The 14,702-nt window shown below is 39.3% G+C and overlaps 1 protein-coding gene across 5 annotated transcripts in view; it reads left to right on the top strand.

Moving 5' to 3' along the window:
* The window catches only part of pou6f2 (POU class 6 homeobox 2), an 81,918-nt gene extending 77,527 nt beyond the window's left edge, over positions 1–4,391 (top strand). For 3 of the 5 annotated variants that reach the window (XM_030398652.1, XM_030398651.1, XM_030398653.1), the window contains one exon: positions 883–3,644. In XM_030398652.1, the coding sequence (XP_030254512.1) occupies positions 883–1,390 (508 nt within the window). In that variant the 3' untranslated portion in view covers positions 1,391–3,644. Of the gene's footprint in view, positions 1–882 lie in introns of all 5 variants that reach the window. The other 2 variants (XM_030398654.1, XM_030398655.1) reach the window with 2 other exon arrangements.
* The last annotated feature ends 10,311 nt before the right edge of the window (positions 4,392–14,702 follow it).

Below are 14,702 nucleotides of genomic sequence, written 5' to 3'. Positions count from 1 at the left end.
AGTCTCAACAAATGAGTCAGTATTCGTAGTAACAGTTTGAACCATCATTAACAAAACATTACAGACATGAGAGGAATCTTTTCTCCGTACAAAAATAAATTTATACCATCATCTTCATCATATATTATTTTGATACCACAAAAGAGTTTCTGTTCATATCCCAGTTAAAGCACCCGACAGAGTCATTGAGCTGCCAGTGTTTTTATTAAAAGCTTCTGACTGTGACTCGCTAAAAGTATATGTGAAGTCAGAATTATGTGTCACGCTGCCGCCAAGTTGCGGGAACTTTCAGGATTAGAGTGTGTAAATGTATTTTTATTAAATATAAAATGAGACGTTGTTGGGGGTGATGAAAGAAAGTTTGAAAAATGTATTAAATGTACATTTTGATTAATAATTCAAGCTGTTTTTGTAAATAAATGATGGTGCCATATTTAACTGCATGCATTAGTGGATTTTTTTGGTTTTTATCACCTGAAGGGAAAGAAGTGGGATATTTTACCGCTTTTGTTTTTCTGTTGATTTGTGAGATTTTTTTTTTGAAGAACAGTATTTAAAACATTTAGGTAGATGTTTGTTTTTGGTTCAGCTGGACCTGATTTTAGCTGTTGGCAGTATCTCCTTGCTCCACTATTGCCAATCTGGGACAGAGAACCACAGCGTCGTCCAGAAAATTAACACACCACTGGCGGCCGTCACCTCCAGCTGCTGCAGCTGAGGTGTTGCCAGGTGCAGAATACAGAGGAGTTTGGCTCGGATGTGTACCTGGATGTTAGTCTCAGTCCCTGTGGCATTCTGGTTGAGGAGACTAAAACGCAGGCAGCTTATCCCTTGTTCTGGCAGGGCACCTAAGTAAGATTCTTTTTTCTCAATTCTCCCCAGACACACCATCCTGAGAAGCCACTTTTTCCTACCACAGGAAGCCCAAGAGAACACTATAGGTAACAGTCTGACAGGCAAACTGAACCCTGGCCTTTTATATCCTGCCAGGTTTGAGAAGTTGGACATCACCCCTAAAAGCGCCCAGAAGATTAAGCCCGTTCTGGAGCGCTGGATGGCCGAGGCTGAAGCCCGCCACCGATCCGGCATGCAGAACCTGACTGAGTTTATCGGCAGCGAGCCTTCCAAAAAACGCAAGCGGAGGACCTCTTTCACCCCGCAGGCGCTCGAGATCCTCAACAGCCACTTTGAGAAGAACACACACCCCTCCGGACAGGAAATGACGGAAATAGCCGAGAAACTGAACTATGACAGGGAGGTGGTGCGTGTCTGGTTCTGCAACAAGAGGCAAGCCTTGAAAAACACAATAAAGCGTTTGAAACAGCCCGACCTCGGCCCGGCTGCACCAATGGACCCTCTCACTGATTCTCTAGAGGAGCTCCCGAAATGAACGAGCCCTCTCCGACTAAAAGAGTGGAGTGGAAAAGTGGCAGCCATTAAAAACAACAAAACGTGGATGAACTCTTCTTGACATGAGAACTGAGAAATGTTCCCGAGTCACCTGGACGGACAGTCATGAGTTTGCAAACAAAAACTATGTGTTGTCAGTGTGATTACCACAGCTATGTAAATGACCTTGGCGAAACCAAAAACATGAAAAAAGAGATTAATATCTGAGAATTATGTAAAAAAAAAAAAAAAAAAAAACATACGGTGTGCTGTTTCAAAGAGTTTTAGATTCTGGCCTTACAGACCAGACTATCGCCCAAATTTTGGTTCCCACGTGGAGGGATTTAGTAAAGAGATCATACCAAATCAAAACACTATTTACCAAAGTCTGTTGCATCTGAGTACTAAGAATAATTTTGTAATGTAAATGTGCTCTAAATTTTTACATTTGTACTGGCAAATCTAAGCTATATGTGTGAGGTTGAGTATACATTTTATCTTTGTCCCGCTTACTTTTTTCTTCATTGTTTGTATGTAAATATCTTGAAAGAGAAAAAAAAAACTGAAAAAAAAAATGCCGTCTTCGAATTGAAATCGTGCCGATAAAGTTTCTCTTTTGGACAAAAAAAATAATTTACCTTTTGCTGTTAAACAATTGCATAATGATGTTGTTTGCCTCTGATTTGTGTTTCATCTGCAAATATTTTCAGTCACGGTGTAACTTTGTACAACTTTTACAGGTATTTATTAATAATCTTATGAGATCGCTTCAGAGGACGGACGCAGGGAGGGTAAAAACAAGGACTTTCACATGATGATGATGAGGATGATGATGACGAGGGGTTTCAGTGTCTGTCAAGTCTACTGCAGCTTTGTTTTGAGCTACTGTGTCATTCTGTTGCCAAAGCCTGATAGCCAAAGAACACATAAATTTCAGCTCAAGGACTGGTGAAGATTTTACCTTTTTATTTATTTGTTCCCGCGGCTTTTTCCCCCCTTTTTCTAAAGTGTTTCACTCTGTGGGTCAAGCTATAAAAAAAAAAGAACACTATCATGTCAAACAGCTGCGACCGTGTCTGCTGTAATCACGGCAATATAGATGTTGGATGAATTTACTTTTGAGCAAATTTGCCTCTGCATGCTTCAACTCAAACCACATGAAGACGGATTATTAAAAGATACGTTTCACCGAAAATTAACACATTATTTTCCATGATTAACCCTTTAATTATGCCCTGAAATTAAGTCAACGTGTGTGGTTGAAGCCTGTTTTGTTGCCACTGACCAAACTTCTGAGCTCTTTCCTGTTCAGCTGTTTTTATAATCTCAATATTTCAACTCAAATATGAAGAAAGTCTTCATATTCTGCAGCTAAGTGAAGGTTTACAGATGCTTCAATCAGTGGATGTCTTTTTTCCTCACCTATGAATTGATTTCTGTCACAGAAAATAATGCTTTAAGAAGTTCATTTCAAGCTGATTTTCTTCAAGATTTTATACATTTTTGTTTATGTTTTGAATTAATTTCAGTCGACTGATGTTCAGATTAATTTACTCTCCATCACTGTGTACTAAAGTGATCATTTCACGTGACACTGTCAAACGAGAACCTCCCAGACTGTCATTTCTGAATACTCGGCTCTCACAAAAAAAAAAAAACCTTCACAGGAAGAAAAAAAAGAAAGAGGTGAATGTTGAGAATAAGTGTCACATGTCAGAACGAGTGAACTTAATTTGAAGTGAGGTGAAATTTGATGCAATTTATTCAGAATCATGTGTCTGCTCGATATCTGTCCTTCCATGTCACATTGGTTATCTCTCAGTCCCCCGTGCACTGCTGTGTTCTTCTTCACTGCCTGTAAAACACACACACACACACACACTTGGTAAATGTTAAATAACACATAAAGAAGCTTTACGTGTCTGTTTTTTAATAGAAGAAAGTGAGTTTTGCAGGAGAGGCGCACAGAGGCTTTTCATATAATTTGATTTTCATCTGCACGTCAACGGCAAAAAGACTCATTACCTTATTTTACTGTATTTGCACCTTTATAATTACTGTTTTTTTTACTTTGTTTCCAATATTTCATTCAGGCAAATCATTGGCCAAGAGACTGCATGTCTGCATCCACCGGCCAGATAAAGATATAAAGAGAAAGCAGCAGGCTCCTGCAGGTAGAATATGGATCTGTTTTTTGAGGCTTAACAAATAAAAGCTGTAACCAAAATCAAAAAAAAAAAAAAAAAAAAAAAAAAGAAGACACAGAAAAGGGCCTTCGCTCAACTCTTCAATGCTGGACCAAAGCTCTATAGTTATGCACATTGTACAGAGAAATAGATTCATGATGTTGACAATCTTTTAAAAATCCGAGATAAAAGAATTGAAGAGTAGAAAATGTACAGTAGTTCATCCAAGGTTTACCTCAGCACTGTTCTTGTGAGAATCATACAAATGCCATACAAGCAGCAGCAGGTCGGTAGGAAAAAAGACAGATGATTACTCTGCACTGTGTGTGTGTGTCGATGTTCACCTTCGAAGTGGAGGGAGAGGCTTGTGTTTTATTTATTATTATGTGACACATGATTGTTTTATTTTTCGTGAAGTGGTTTCCTCGAGCCACATGTGACTCTCTGGTCATCTGTTTTTTATTACGGTTGCATTATTTCTCATTCGTTTGTGGCGTTCACCTCTCAGTTTTTTTCCCACAGACCTGTAGACCCAGCGTAGAGGAAAAAAGGAGATTACGGCGATGTTGCTCTTAACCCAATTAGGATGATTTGTGAATCACCTTTAAATGCTTTTTTTGTGGAATTTTACTAACACAAACAAAACCGGTTTGACGTTTTTGTTAATAGTCGAAGAACTCGAAACCAAAGCTGAAGAGCCTGCAGAGGTTGGTTTTCATTTTTTTATAGACTGAAAACTGTACTTAATCTATAGAGCAATATCTGTTTGGTCAGTTAAGCAGCACTTTGTGTATTTCCAAAAAAAAAAAAAAAAAAGCTTCAAGTATGTCACATTGATTTGTACCATAATTAGTAATAAACAATTGTTTGACATGAAATGTGTGTCCTGTTTTCAGTGCAGTGATTTTTTTTAAGATTGAAACATCTACATATAATCTGCCCTACAAAGCCAAAAATGCAGGGAATACATATTTGGATGTACATGTACAGGTATCTTCATGTTTTGCCAAACATTATATTACAATGTGTAGGACATCATGTCTATGTTACAAAATGGTAAACTGTCACAGAGAGCCACTGCTAAAGCTATAAATAAATACATGTACTGATTTGTAGGCCTGATATATAATTGGAAGACATGATGAACTAAACAAGGTCCTGCTAAAGCTAACCAGCTTTGCAGAGTAGCAGTGACATTAGCTGCAACTAGTTTTTGACTGAAATGTTATTCGGTGTGATTAAGCTACCTTTAAATCACTTGTTTATGTTTATTATAGATTTATTTATCATTAATTGGATGATTTAAAAAAAAATCCACATAACTAATTGAGGCATTAGCTGAATCCAATCATGATAGAAAAAACAGCTAGCTAAACTCCCGCTAAAGTTAACGATCCTAGCAGAGTAGCCTAGCTATTTCAGCTGTTGACTTTGTACATAGGTTATAAAACTAGTAAATAGATAAACTGACTATTGATCTAAGCCTTGATTGTTGCCAATTACTTATACATATTTCACTCTAAATGTGTCAGACGCAAAATTCAAACATAATGGACAAACACTAATCAGCTGCTGAAGCTAACTAGCTCAGACAAGCAGCAGTAGGCTAATTAACATCTCAGTTTCTGACTGTAGTTTAATTCATGAATTAGATTTTTAAAAAAATACACATTTAAATTGAGTTGTAGATGTAACATTTATTAAAATCCAGTTTACACATCGGCCGAATAAATGAGCCGACTGCTAAATACGGGGAATTTGCTAACTGCTAACTGTAGCTAGCTAGTTTGCGGCCAACTCAGCTTTCGACTCCATAGTGAGATTCATGTAATTTGGTCTGATTAAACTTTAAATCACACATTTAAATAAGTTAAATTGCAGTTTAATTCATGGTTGATTTCAGTCCAAATGAGGCTATAGCTAAATCCGGTCAAACTGTCGCTAACTATAACTAGACTAGCTAGCAGTTTGACGGCCATCTTAGTCATTGACTCTACTTCATGTGATTTGGGGTGAAAATCACACGTTTTGATTGAATTACAGGTTCATTTATCATTGATTACAAGCTTGATAAACCTTACCTTACAGTTTCATGTGGTTAACCTTTAAATACCATATTTGAATGTGTTAGATTGTATCCTGGTTGATCACAGATTTCAGTGTCTCAGTCCAGTCTACTGTAAATATTAACAGAAGCATAACACATTTAACTCCCGAGCTGTTTGGCTGATTTGCTCTGTAATCAGGGAGACTTGAGTTCACGGCCCATTCTGTATTTCACTTTTTTTTAAACAAAGTGCGATATAAGCATACAAGGTAGGCGACTGTTTGTGCAGAGTTCAAAAGATTCCAGCAACATACAAATATTTCTAAAAACACCACCGACTCCTCTTTTCATCTTCTTCGACTCCGACACATAAACACGGTTATTGAAAACGGCAAATAAAATCCGACTTGTTCTGACTTTCTCTCCAGGCGAGGTCATGGTCAAGAGCAGCAGCGCGCGAACCTGTGCGCACCTTTCATATTTAGTGTTGTTTGACATTTAACCCGTTCTTGCAGGGGGAGATCGAATAAACACGGGCTTAATATTTGATGTGTTTAATGAGAGAAAGGGTTACGAAAAGAGCCTTGCATACAATATTTAGCAATTTATTTAGATTTCCTAGGGGGTCAGTGGAGAAGAATAGATGTCAGGTTTGCTTCTCATCAAAGCTTCATGTGTTCGCCTCGCCAAATAACAACAAGACAAGTGTAAAGAAGGAGAAATATATAAATAAAGCGGGGAGAAAGCCTTTTGAAACTAAACTCAAAAGTTTGATACAGCTTCCCTGTCCATGATGCCTTTGAAAAACGGGCAGGCTGCTGAAAAAGAAAGCAGTAAATAAATAAATAATAATAATAAAAAGCACAGACAACATAAATTATTAACATTAGACTGAAAACTGATGTTCCGCGATGCTTTTTCGTCTTCCTTTCAGCTCTCTCTCTCTCCTCACCCCCCCCCCCCCTTCATTTCAAAACACTGGATGTATTTTTGAGTGGTGATGGCTGAGGTGTACACGGCTCGACTGACTTATTTGATGTTCTTTTGTTGTCTCCCCGCGCCATTTTCATTGTCTTCCCCATTAACAATGTAATTGTGCAGATGCAGCTCCTGACCCATATCTGTTTTCTCAAACTGTTTGTATTCCGCCGCTGATAAAAAAGTTTACTTTCTATTGTCTCTCTCTCTCTCTCTCTCTCTCTCTCTCTCCGCAGCGGTGAAAGGGCTTTTGAATGAAGCGTAGTTAAAAGGGATCCTGACGCAGAATTACAGAGTAAAACGTCAGGGGCTTTTTCATCAATCAGCCCTGCGTGTGAATCTGATGAGGACAAGTGTCACGCACAGAAGTTTTGTACCTGTCTGTGCACAATTTCTTAAGTTTTATAGTATCCGGGGTTGAACGGAATACATACGAGAGCGTGAGATTCCCATTCCTAGAAGCCTCTTCACACCTTCACCTGCGCTCACGTGGAACAACGTGTAGCGGAAGGAGCAGAGGAGCCTCTTTATTAGACAGATCCTCAGTTTTTATTGTGTATCTTCACCCGAGATCGACGTCTGTCACACTCCTCTGATGGTGTTTAGGTGTGCGAGCTTGCAACTCTGTCGAGGCGTCTCAATTACCTGAAATGATGATGCAATAAAACATCTTTCACGGGAGGCATTTTGACATTTCACAGAAGGAAAAGAAAACGTGTAAATGAAATGAATGTTATTAGTAACGCCGGTGCTTTTCATGCTATGACAAGACAAATGAGGAAAACGAGTGAGTGACGAATGAGTTTATTTTACAGTTCTTTATCACTGTTTTGTTATAGAGGACAATTCAAAATTGCCCAGAATGCATTGCGTTCTACTTTATATTACTGTTACAATAGAGAAATCAAGAACAGTTTACAACATGAGGAAATATTCCAGCCCTGCCGTGCTTTAAGAGAACTATAATATATAAACTATACAAACAATTGAATTGAATTTGCCATTATTAGAAACATAAAGGGGAAATAACTCCAGTGACTCCGGCTACATCTGTTTCAGTTACAGAACGATCTCATTATTGTATTGAAATGATTTATGTCAGAGCTCTTAAAGCTGGAGTTATGTTTTATATTTCATCTGCGAGGTTCCGTACATTATTATGTCTTTGTGGATTATTTTGCATTATTAACCTCAATCTGCAAAGTAACAACAGACTAAAGTTATCGTGTTAATGTAGTTAATGTAACAGAGTAGAAGTATAATGCAGCATTACATGGATATCAGCAAAGTAACTCAAAAGTACAATACTTGGAAATGTACTCAGATACTTTCCACCACTAAACCTGGATTATGAAATGGAACAATCTCCAGATTCACTGTGTGGAAAGACGTCTGTGGGAATTTTAATGATGTCATTTTGTTATGTAATACTTTGTGCCGTATCAGCACAATTCAAAGTCAAACAAGAAACATTAAAGCTAGATTTGAAGTCTGTTTTGGTTTGTGTTTGATTTCCTCTAAAGTTGCGTCCCGTCTGCAGGGCGCAAATATCACAAACTACTTTCAGCTGTAAATGAATAACAACACAACACTGTTAATACCTTAAGATCCCTGATAACTACGTGCATTTATTCAAGTATTGTACAGTGTTGAGGTACTCAAGACTCTTTCACGCCACTAAATTTTGTAGGCAAATATTGTACATTTTACTTTACTACATAAAAAAAACATACTACTTTGCTGATTGCTGCATCAGAGAAATTTTTAAATTACTGTATCTCATCTTTCATCTACTCTTTTTTCACAACACTGGTAACAACAAAAATCAACAACAGTGTTCAGCAAATCGAAAATATTCATTTATGCTCGAAGAACTAATGCAGTCTACTGTGACAGCCCTGTCAAAAATGAGACTTTTATGGAAGTGTTTCCCATAATTTGTCCAACTGATTGACATCAGTGACGGTTGACGTTGTTTTTAACACTTCTCAGGCAGTTCAAGAAGCGACCCCACCTAAAACAGCTGAAACAAAACTTAACATCATAAACTTAATCTTAATCTTTTACTGCAGGACTGTTGGGCTGGGCCGCGTTGGGCTGGGCCGCGTCACATTTGGGCAGACGGACATAATGAAGTGGACAGTGAGTTTATGTAACTTTTAATTAGATGTGTTTTATGTGGTTGTTTTGCTCAGTATGTAAAATGCACTCTAAAGTAATTCTTTGATGACATTTCCATGATATTTAAATGTTATTCTCTCAGCATGAAGCAGTTCTGTCCTGCCGGCTTAATGTATTGGAGTTGATTCAACATATTTAAAAGGGTTTTGGGGGTCTAACTTAATTTAACAGAGTTGATCCAACTAATTTTACAGCAGTCCAGGAAGTGGATCCAACTAAGTACTTTAAGTTGGACCAGCAGACTTGAAAAAGCACTCAGCTGAAAGTGAAACAGTTTGTGTTCAAACGCAGAATCAAACTTTCTCTGCTCGCTGAGGAGTGAGCAGGCTAAATCTCCTTCTCTTTGCTCGGCAGAGGACTGAGAGCTGTATAGTCTGAGGATACACACCCAAAGTCTTTGTTGTGTGTGATCTTTCTGCGCGGTAAAGAAGCGTTTTGATCTCCGGATCTTGGGCTTTATTCTCAGTTATTGAAGAGGGCAACAGGAGCAGCTGAGGTCTCCTTAAGAGGGATTTAAAGTCAACTCCTTCTCCTCTCGTCCTTCCGTCTCTCCCCCTCTTATAAACAGAATCCGAGTGGAGAGTTTTTCAGCCGACCGCCAGACTTGTTGCAATAAAGCATTCCAACCACCTGAAACTGTCCTGAATGAGGAGGAGGAGGAGGAGAAGGAGGAGGAGGAGGGAGGCCGGATAGAAATATTATGACATGTCGGCGCTCCAAATGGATTATGTTTCAATATCAGTCAGGACACAGAAACAGAGAGGTGGAGGAGGGGAGAGAGTGCATGTGTTGGATGCAGATGGTTTTAAATTGCTGCCTTTGTTTTCCATCAGGCATGAAGCATTCACTTCCCTTATCTTTCAGACAATGCGCGGTGGGGCTGATGTTCTGGGTAAATGAACTGTCTGTACATCCCTCACCCGCCACCGCTGCACCGCCGCCTTCTTGTTTTCACTTCCTCCTCAAGGTTGAGATGTTGGTACGCTGGCTGTGAAGCCCGAGCTGCTCAGGCGTCTCCCACTTTGCAGCTCTGCACACCCAGATGCCTCTGGGGGTGCAATTACTAATCCTCACATGCAATCGAGGTTGGCCATGCATATGATCCCTTTTGCTTTCCGCTGTTGTTTCTCTGCTGTTTTTTCTTTTTTTTTTTTTTCCCTCAGCATTATTAGCAATGACACGCCGCGAAGGTATTTGCAGGTAGAGGAGTTAATAGCCCGGGTCTTTACAGAGACACCTGTCTGACTTGAGCGGCTGATTGCATCGACACACAGTCCATTTAACTTTTCTGGGTTCTGAACGCACGTCTTTAGGCCGTGATGTCTCTGTTTTCCTGTGCAGGAATCTTTTTTTTTCCTAAAAAGTCTCACACACACACACAAAAAAAAAAAACACTACCCAGCTGAGAACCTGCGCGAGCTGCTTACATACAATCTCGGCTCTACATTTCTATAGTGCCGCCGAGGAAGGAAAGTAATCAATAACACTTCACAGAAGTTCACATCCAGCTCCTTTTGAATTTAGCAAATGTACGGCGCATTAGGAAACACAAGGACGCGGTGGGAACAAGAGAGGACGTGTCAGGGAATAGTTTAGATAGTTTGCTTAATAGATGGTCTAATCAATAACGGTGTGCCGAGACCTTGATCATCAAAACAGTTGTCACGGCGTCCAGGATTGGAAAACACAATGAGTTTCTTCCTCTAAGAGACACTTTTGTTCATGAATAAAACTTCTTTCATAAGCGTGTGTTCACTGGTTTCACAATCAACACAAATCACGACGATACATTGAACGCAACTGAAAAACAGTCGTTGTGATGTGAACCTCCTCCGCTCACACACACACACACACACACACACACACACACACACAGGAACAACAAAGACAAAACAAAAAATTCTCCCAGACTGAAACAAAAGGGACGTCTTGAAATGTGTCTGATTTCTTCTTCAATGAGTTTGTCAGTCTTTCAAGGACGACCCTCAGAGCCGCTTAAATAAGTCAAACTTTTTCAGGTAAATCCTGACTTCACTTCACCGCCACGTCACTCTTTGCTCCGGGACGACGGATGAAAACGAGCAACTTTGTTTAATATCTGTCTTTTTCACTCTGCAATTTTTTCATACTGGTGTTTTTTAAATTGCTCTGCCTCGATCAGATAAACAAATAAATTAAGAATAAACAGATAAATAAAGATGTAAAAAGAGGTTGTACTTATTATAAAGGATTCATAACTCAAAATTTGTGGAATAATGATTAGTAGACTCATTTATTATTGATTTTGATTTTTGTACTTAAGTTTTCATTTAAAATGTAATTTGACTTGTGATGAGAAACAAACTACTTAACTCCTGTAAAAGCTAATTAGCTTAACAGACTAGCTGAGCTGCTTCTAAATCACAAATCAACATGTGTTAAATTGTAGATTGATGTGTTATTGATTCCAATATTAAAGGTGCACTATGTAGTTTTATAAAAGACATTTTAATCGGAGGAGAAGGATCATCAATGACTGTGCTTTGTATAAACAAACTATCTTTGTTTTCATGTCTGAATAAACAAACTGACCTTAAAGGGATAGTTCGTTTTTTTTTATATGAATCTGTATGGTATCCCCGTCAGTAGTGTCGTGCATCAACACTGACTGACCGCCGACAGTGTCCTGTGCGCCGAGTTCTTGCCCGCATTTGGTGCTGATGAAAGTAGTCCGGCAAGTTGTCTGGGGTCATGAAAATAAAGCCTTTTTCTTCTCAAAACAGATGTGTTCAAAAGAGTGATACATTTGCATCACAAAACCGTTGTCCACGAAAAAGTCAGACCTCATAATCGCTTGGCGCTATTTTCTCTCGATTCATGTCACCGCGCGCTGCCGCCAGCTGACAGCCGCGCACGAATCCAAAACGTTTTTTCAGTTGTTTGGCAGTGTTTTACGTGCTCGGACCAACGACCACAGCGAAAGTGAAAACCACAGTTAAACAGGCTGGCTTTATTCTCATGACCCCAGACAACTTGCTGGACTACTTTCGTCAGCACCAAATCGGGCGAGAACTCGGCGCACAGGACACTGTCGGGGGTAAGTCAGTGTTGATGCCTGACACTGCCAATGGGGATGCCATACAGATTCATATCATAAAAAACCTGAACTATCCCTTTAAAAGACAACACAACTTCATCGTGTTTTACTTTGTTTGTATGTGGCGGACCCTGCCACCTTTCAAGCTTTAAACAGTGTTCTGGGGACATTGTTTTCCTCTGTGAACAGCTTGTTTACTCAGTTTTGGAAAAAAATAAATATAATTACCTCATAGATATTGTAGATTTTATGAAAATATTATAAAGATATTCTGTTCTAATTTCTCCAAAACTACACACAGTGCCCCTTTAAGAAACCGACAGTATAAATACAGAGATTCTGTGTTGATTGTGTTACTCAGGGGTAGAGCCAGCGTCTTGTTATCGGAAGGTCGCTGTTTCGATTCCCTTGGTCTGCATGTTGAAGTGTCCTTGGGCAAGATACTGAACCCCAAACTGCTCCTGATGTGCTGGTCGGCGCATTGCGTGGCATCCACCGCCATCAGTGTGTGAATGTATGAATTAGTGTCAGTCGCTTTGGACAGAAAGCGTCTGCTAAACGTAAACCTTCAGTGATAGGTTGTTGCAAATGCTGCATCAGATACATGAAGCAATTTTAATACTGATATTCCAAAATAGGCAGCTCATTGATATACTCGTTAAAGTCGACACTGATTTCCTCGAATTGAAACACGTCCAGACAAGATGTAACTTTAACTGCAGTGCTGAACTTTTTATCCTCTGTGTCTTTTATATTTTCATATCTGACTGTGACTGTAGCTGCTCTCCTGCTGCGGAGCAGACAAATGGCCGTCGGTTTACGAGAGGTCATCAGCAGCACAGGTCGTAAATCAGTTTTTAAATGTGACAGCTAAGTGTCAGCGGACCTGCTGTGGCAACGAGCTTTGGAAGGGATTCAAAGAGCCTCTCTGGTCTCTCATTTGTAGTGTGAATACAACCAACAAAAGAACTTCCGAGCTGCAGTTAACCTGCGAAACACTGTCAAAAAAGATGCTAAATGACCAACAGTGGTGCCGGGTGAAGGTTTGAAGGGTCCGTACTTTAAGGCCAGTGATGGAGTTTAACTAAGTGCAGTTATTTTTAACTTTTGTCAACCAAATTTTTTTATTTTGCTTTTTCTCCCATGCCTTCGCGAGGTCATCAGGTCCCATGATCCACATTTTTTATGGAGGATAGATTATATATGAAAATCAGTTGTGTTGACATCACGTAACACATTTGTATCTGTTCACGTTTGCACTGTAAATGGACATAAACACACATATTAACATGAAATCCAAAAATGTGTGTGTTACTAATACATGGGAGTAATGTGTCTCAATGTGGTGAGTACATTTACTACAAATACATGTACAATGTTGAGATTCTTATACTTGAGTATTTCCATTACTTACTATTTAGTAATGTAGTATGTAGTATTACCAATTTGGAGGCGAATATTGTGCTCCATTAATGTAATAACTTTAGTTATAATTACTTTTTCGATGTATTCTATCATGAATCAGATTTAAAAAATTGTCAAATCATAAGAAAAAGTTCTGAGCGCTCTAAATGATTAATAATTTGGGCTATTTCAACTTTAAAAATTCAACTGCAGCCTTAAATATCTTTAGTTAACTCAACTTGAATGATTAGTTGTTAGTCTGCCTTTAAGTTCTCTTTTTCTGGGAAGGAGGTTTTTAAATGAATGGAAGTTAAGAAAACGTCTGGAACAAATGTAATTTATTATGTTAAATCAACAACTGTCGAGTCGCAAGTTGAAATATTATAAAGACATTCGATTTCCTTTTGCATCTTCTCAGTTTAAAGCGTCAGTTCTTCATTACACTCAAAGAAACAGCAGCTTTTTTCGTTTAACTTTACGTTTATAAGACATGAAAAGTGAGGAGGTGGAGACTGAATTCAGTGACCGACACACATTTATGATGGTGAGCAACGTGTTCGCCATCATGGAAAACGTTGATTCCACTAAATTCCAGAATGACTTGCTGATATATAAAATTGACTTTTGATGCTGAAATAAATATAATGCCAGATACTTTAAGACTCATTGGAACTATTGAAAAGCGTGACCAAAGTAATATTTTAACACGATGTCTTTAGTCATTACCTGCTCACCCCAGTGTCGATGGAGAGTCAGGGGAGGTTTCGTAGTCCGCAAAACATTTCTGGAGCTTCACGGCGTCGGAGCTTTCTCCAACAGCTGGAATAGATAGAGGAATTAAATGGCTCCACGCAGCTCGTCTAACGTATTACAAATCTCCCAGAGATCTCTTCAAATCAATTTGGGATCTCCGGTTCTTCTGGAGGTTTGGATTACGCTGGATGAGCAGTATGAAGTCCCCATCTACCTCAGTTGTTTAAGAGATCGCTGTCAGGTCATTTTTGCTGTGAAGCTCCAGAAATGTTTCACGGACTACGACGCCTCGTCTGACTTTCCGTCGACGCGGGGGCTGAGCAGATAATAGCACAATTTTTATTTTATATTTTGAGGTGAACTTGTCCTTTAATGTGAATGAAACCACACACATTACACCTGAGACGGGTGATTATGAGTTAAAAGCAGCAGCTGATGGCGTGAAACCAGTTTCCCCTCTCCTGTCAAGTAGTTTTGTAAGCAGCGTGTCGCTGAAAAAGGAAAAAAAAAACCCTCTGGCAAAGAGCAACTCTCCTGCACATGGGTCATCGCGGCTTTAAGAGCTGGAGGGAAAATAACCGGCCCTGCCCTCCATCATCCTCTCATCCCGCTGACCTCTACGTACGGTATAGTATACTTACAGCACATGCAGAGAGAGTGAGAGAGACGGGGGGGGGGAGAAAAAGAG

Source organism: Sparus aurata, chromosome 19 (assembly GCF_900880675.1).
Source record: "Sparus aurata chromosome 19, fSpaAur1.1, whole genome shotgun sequence".
Lineage (NCBI taxonomy): Eukaryota > Metazoa > Chordata > Actinopteri > Spariformes > Sparidae > Sparus > Sparus aurata.
The sequence above is the reverse complement of the archived record's forward strand: the minus strand, read 5'-3'. Positions and strand labels throughout refer to the sequence as shown.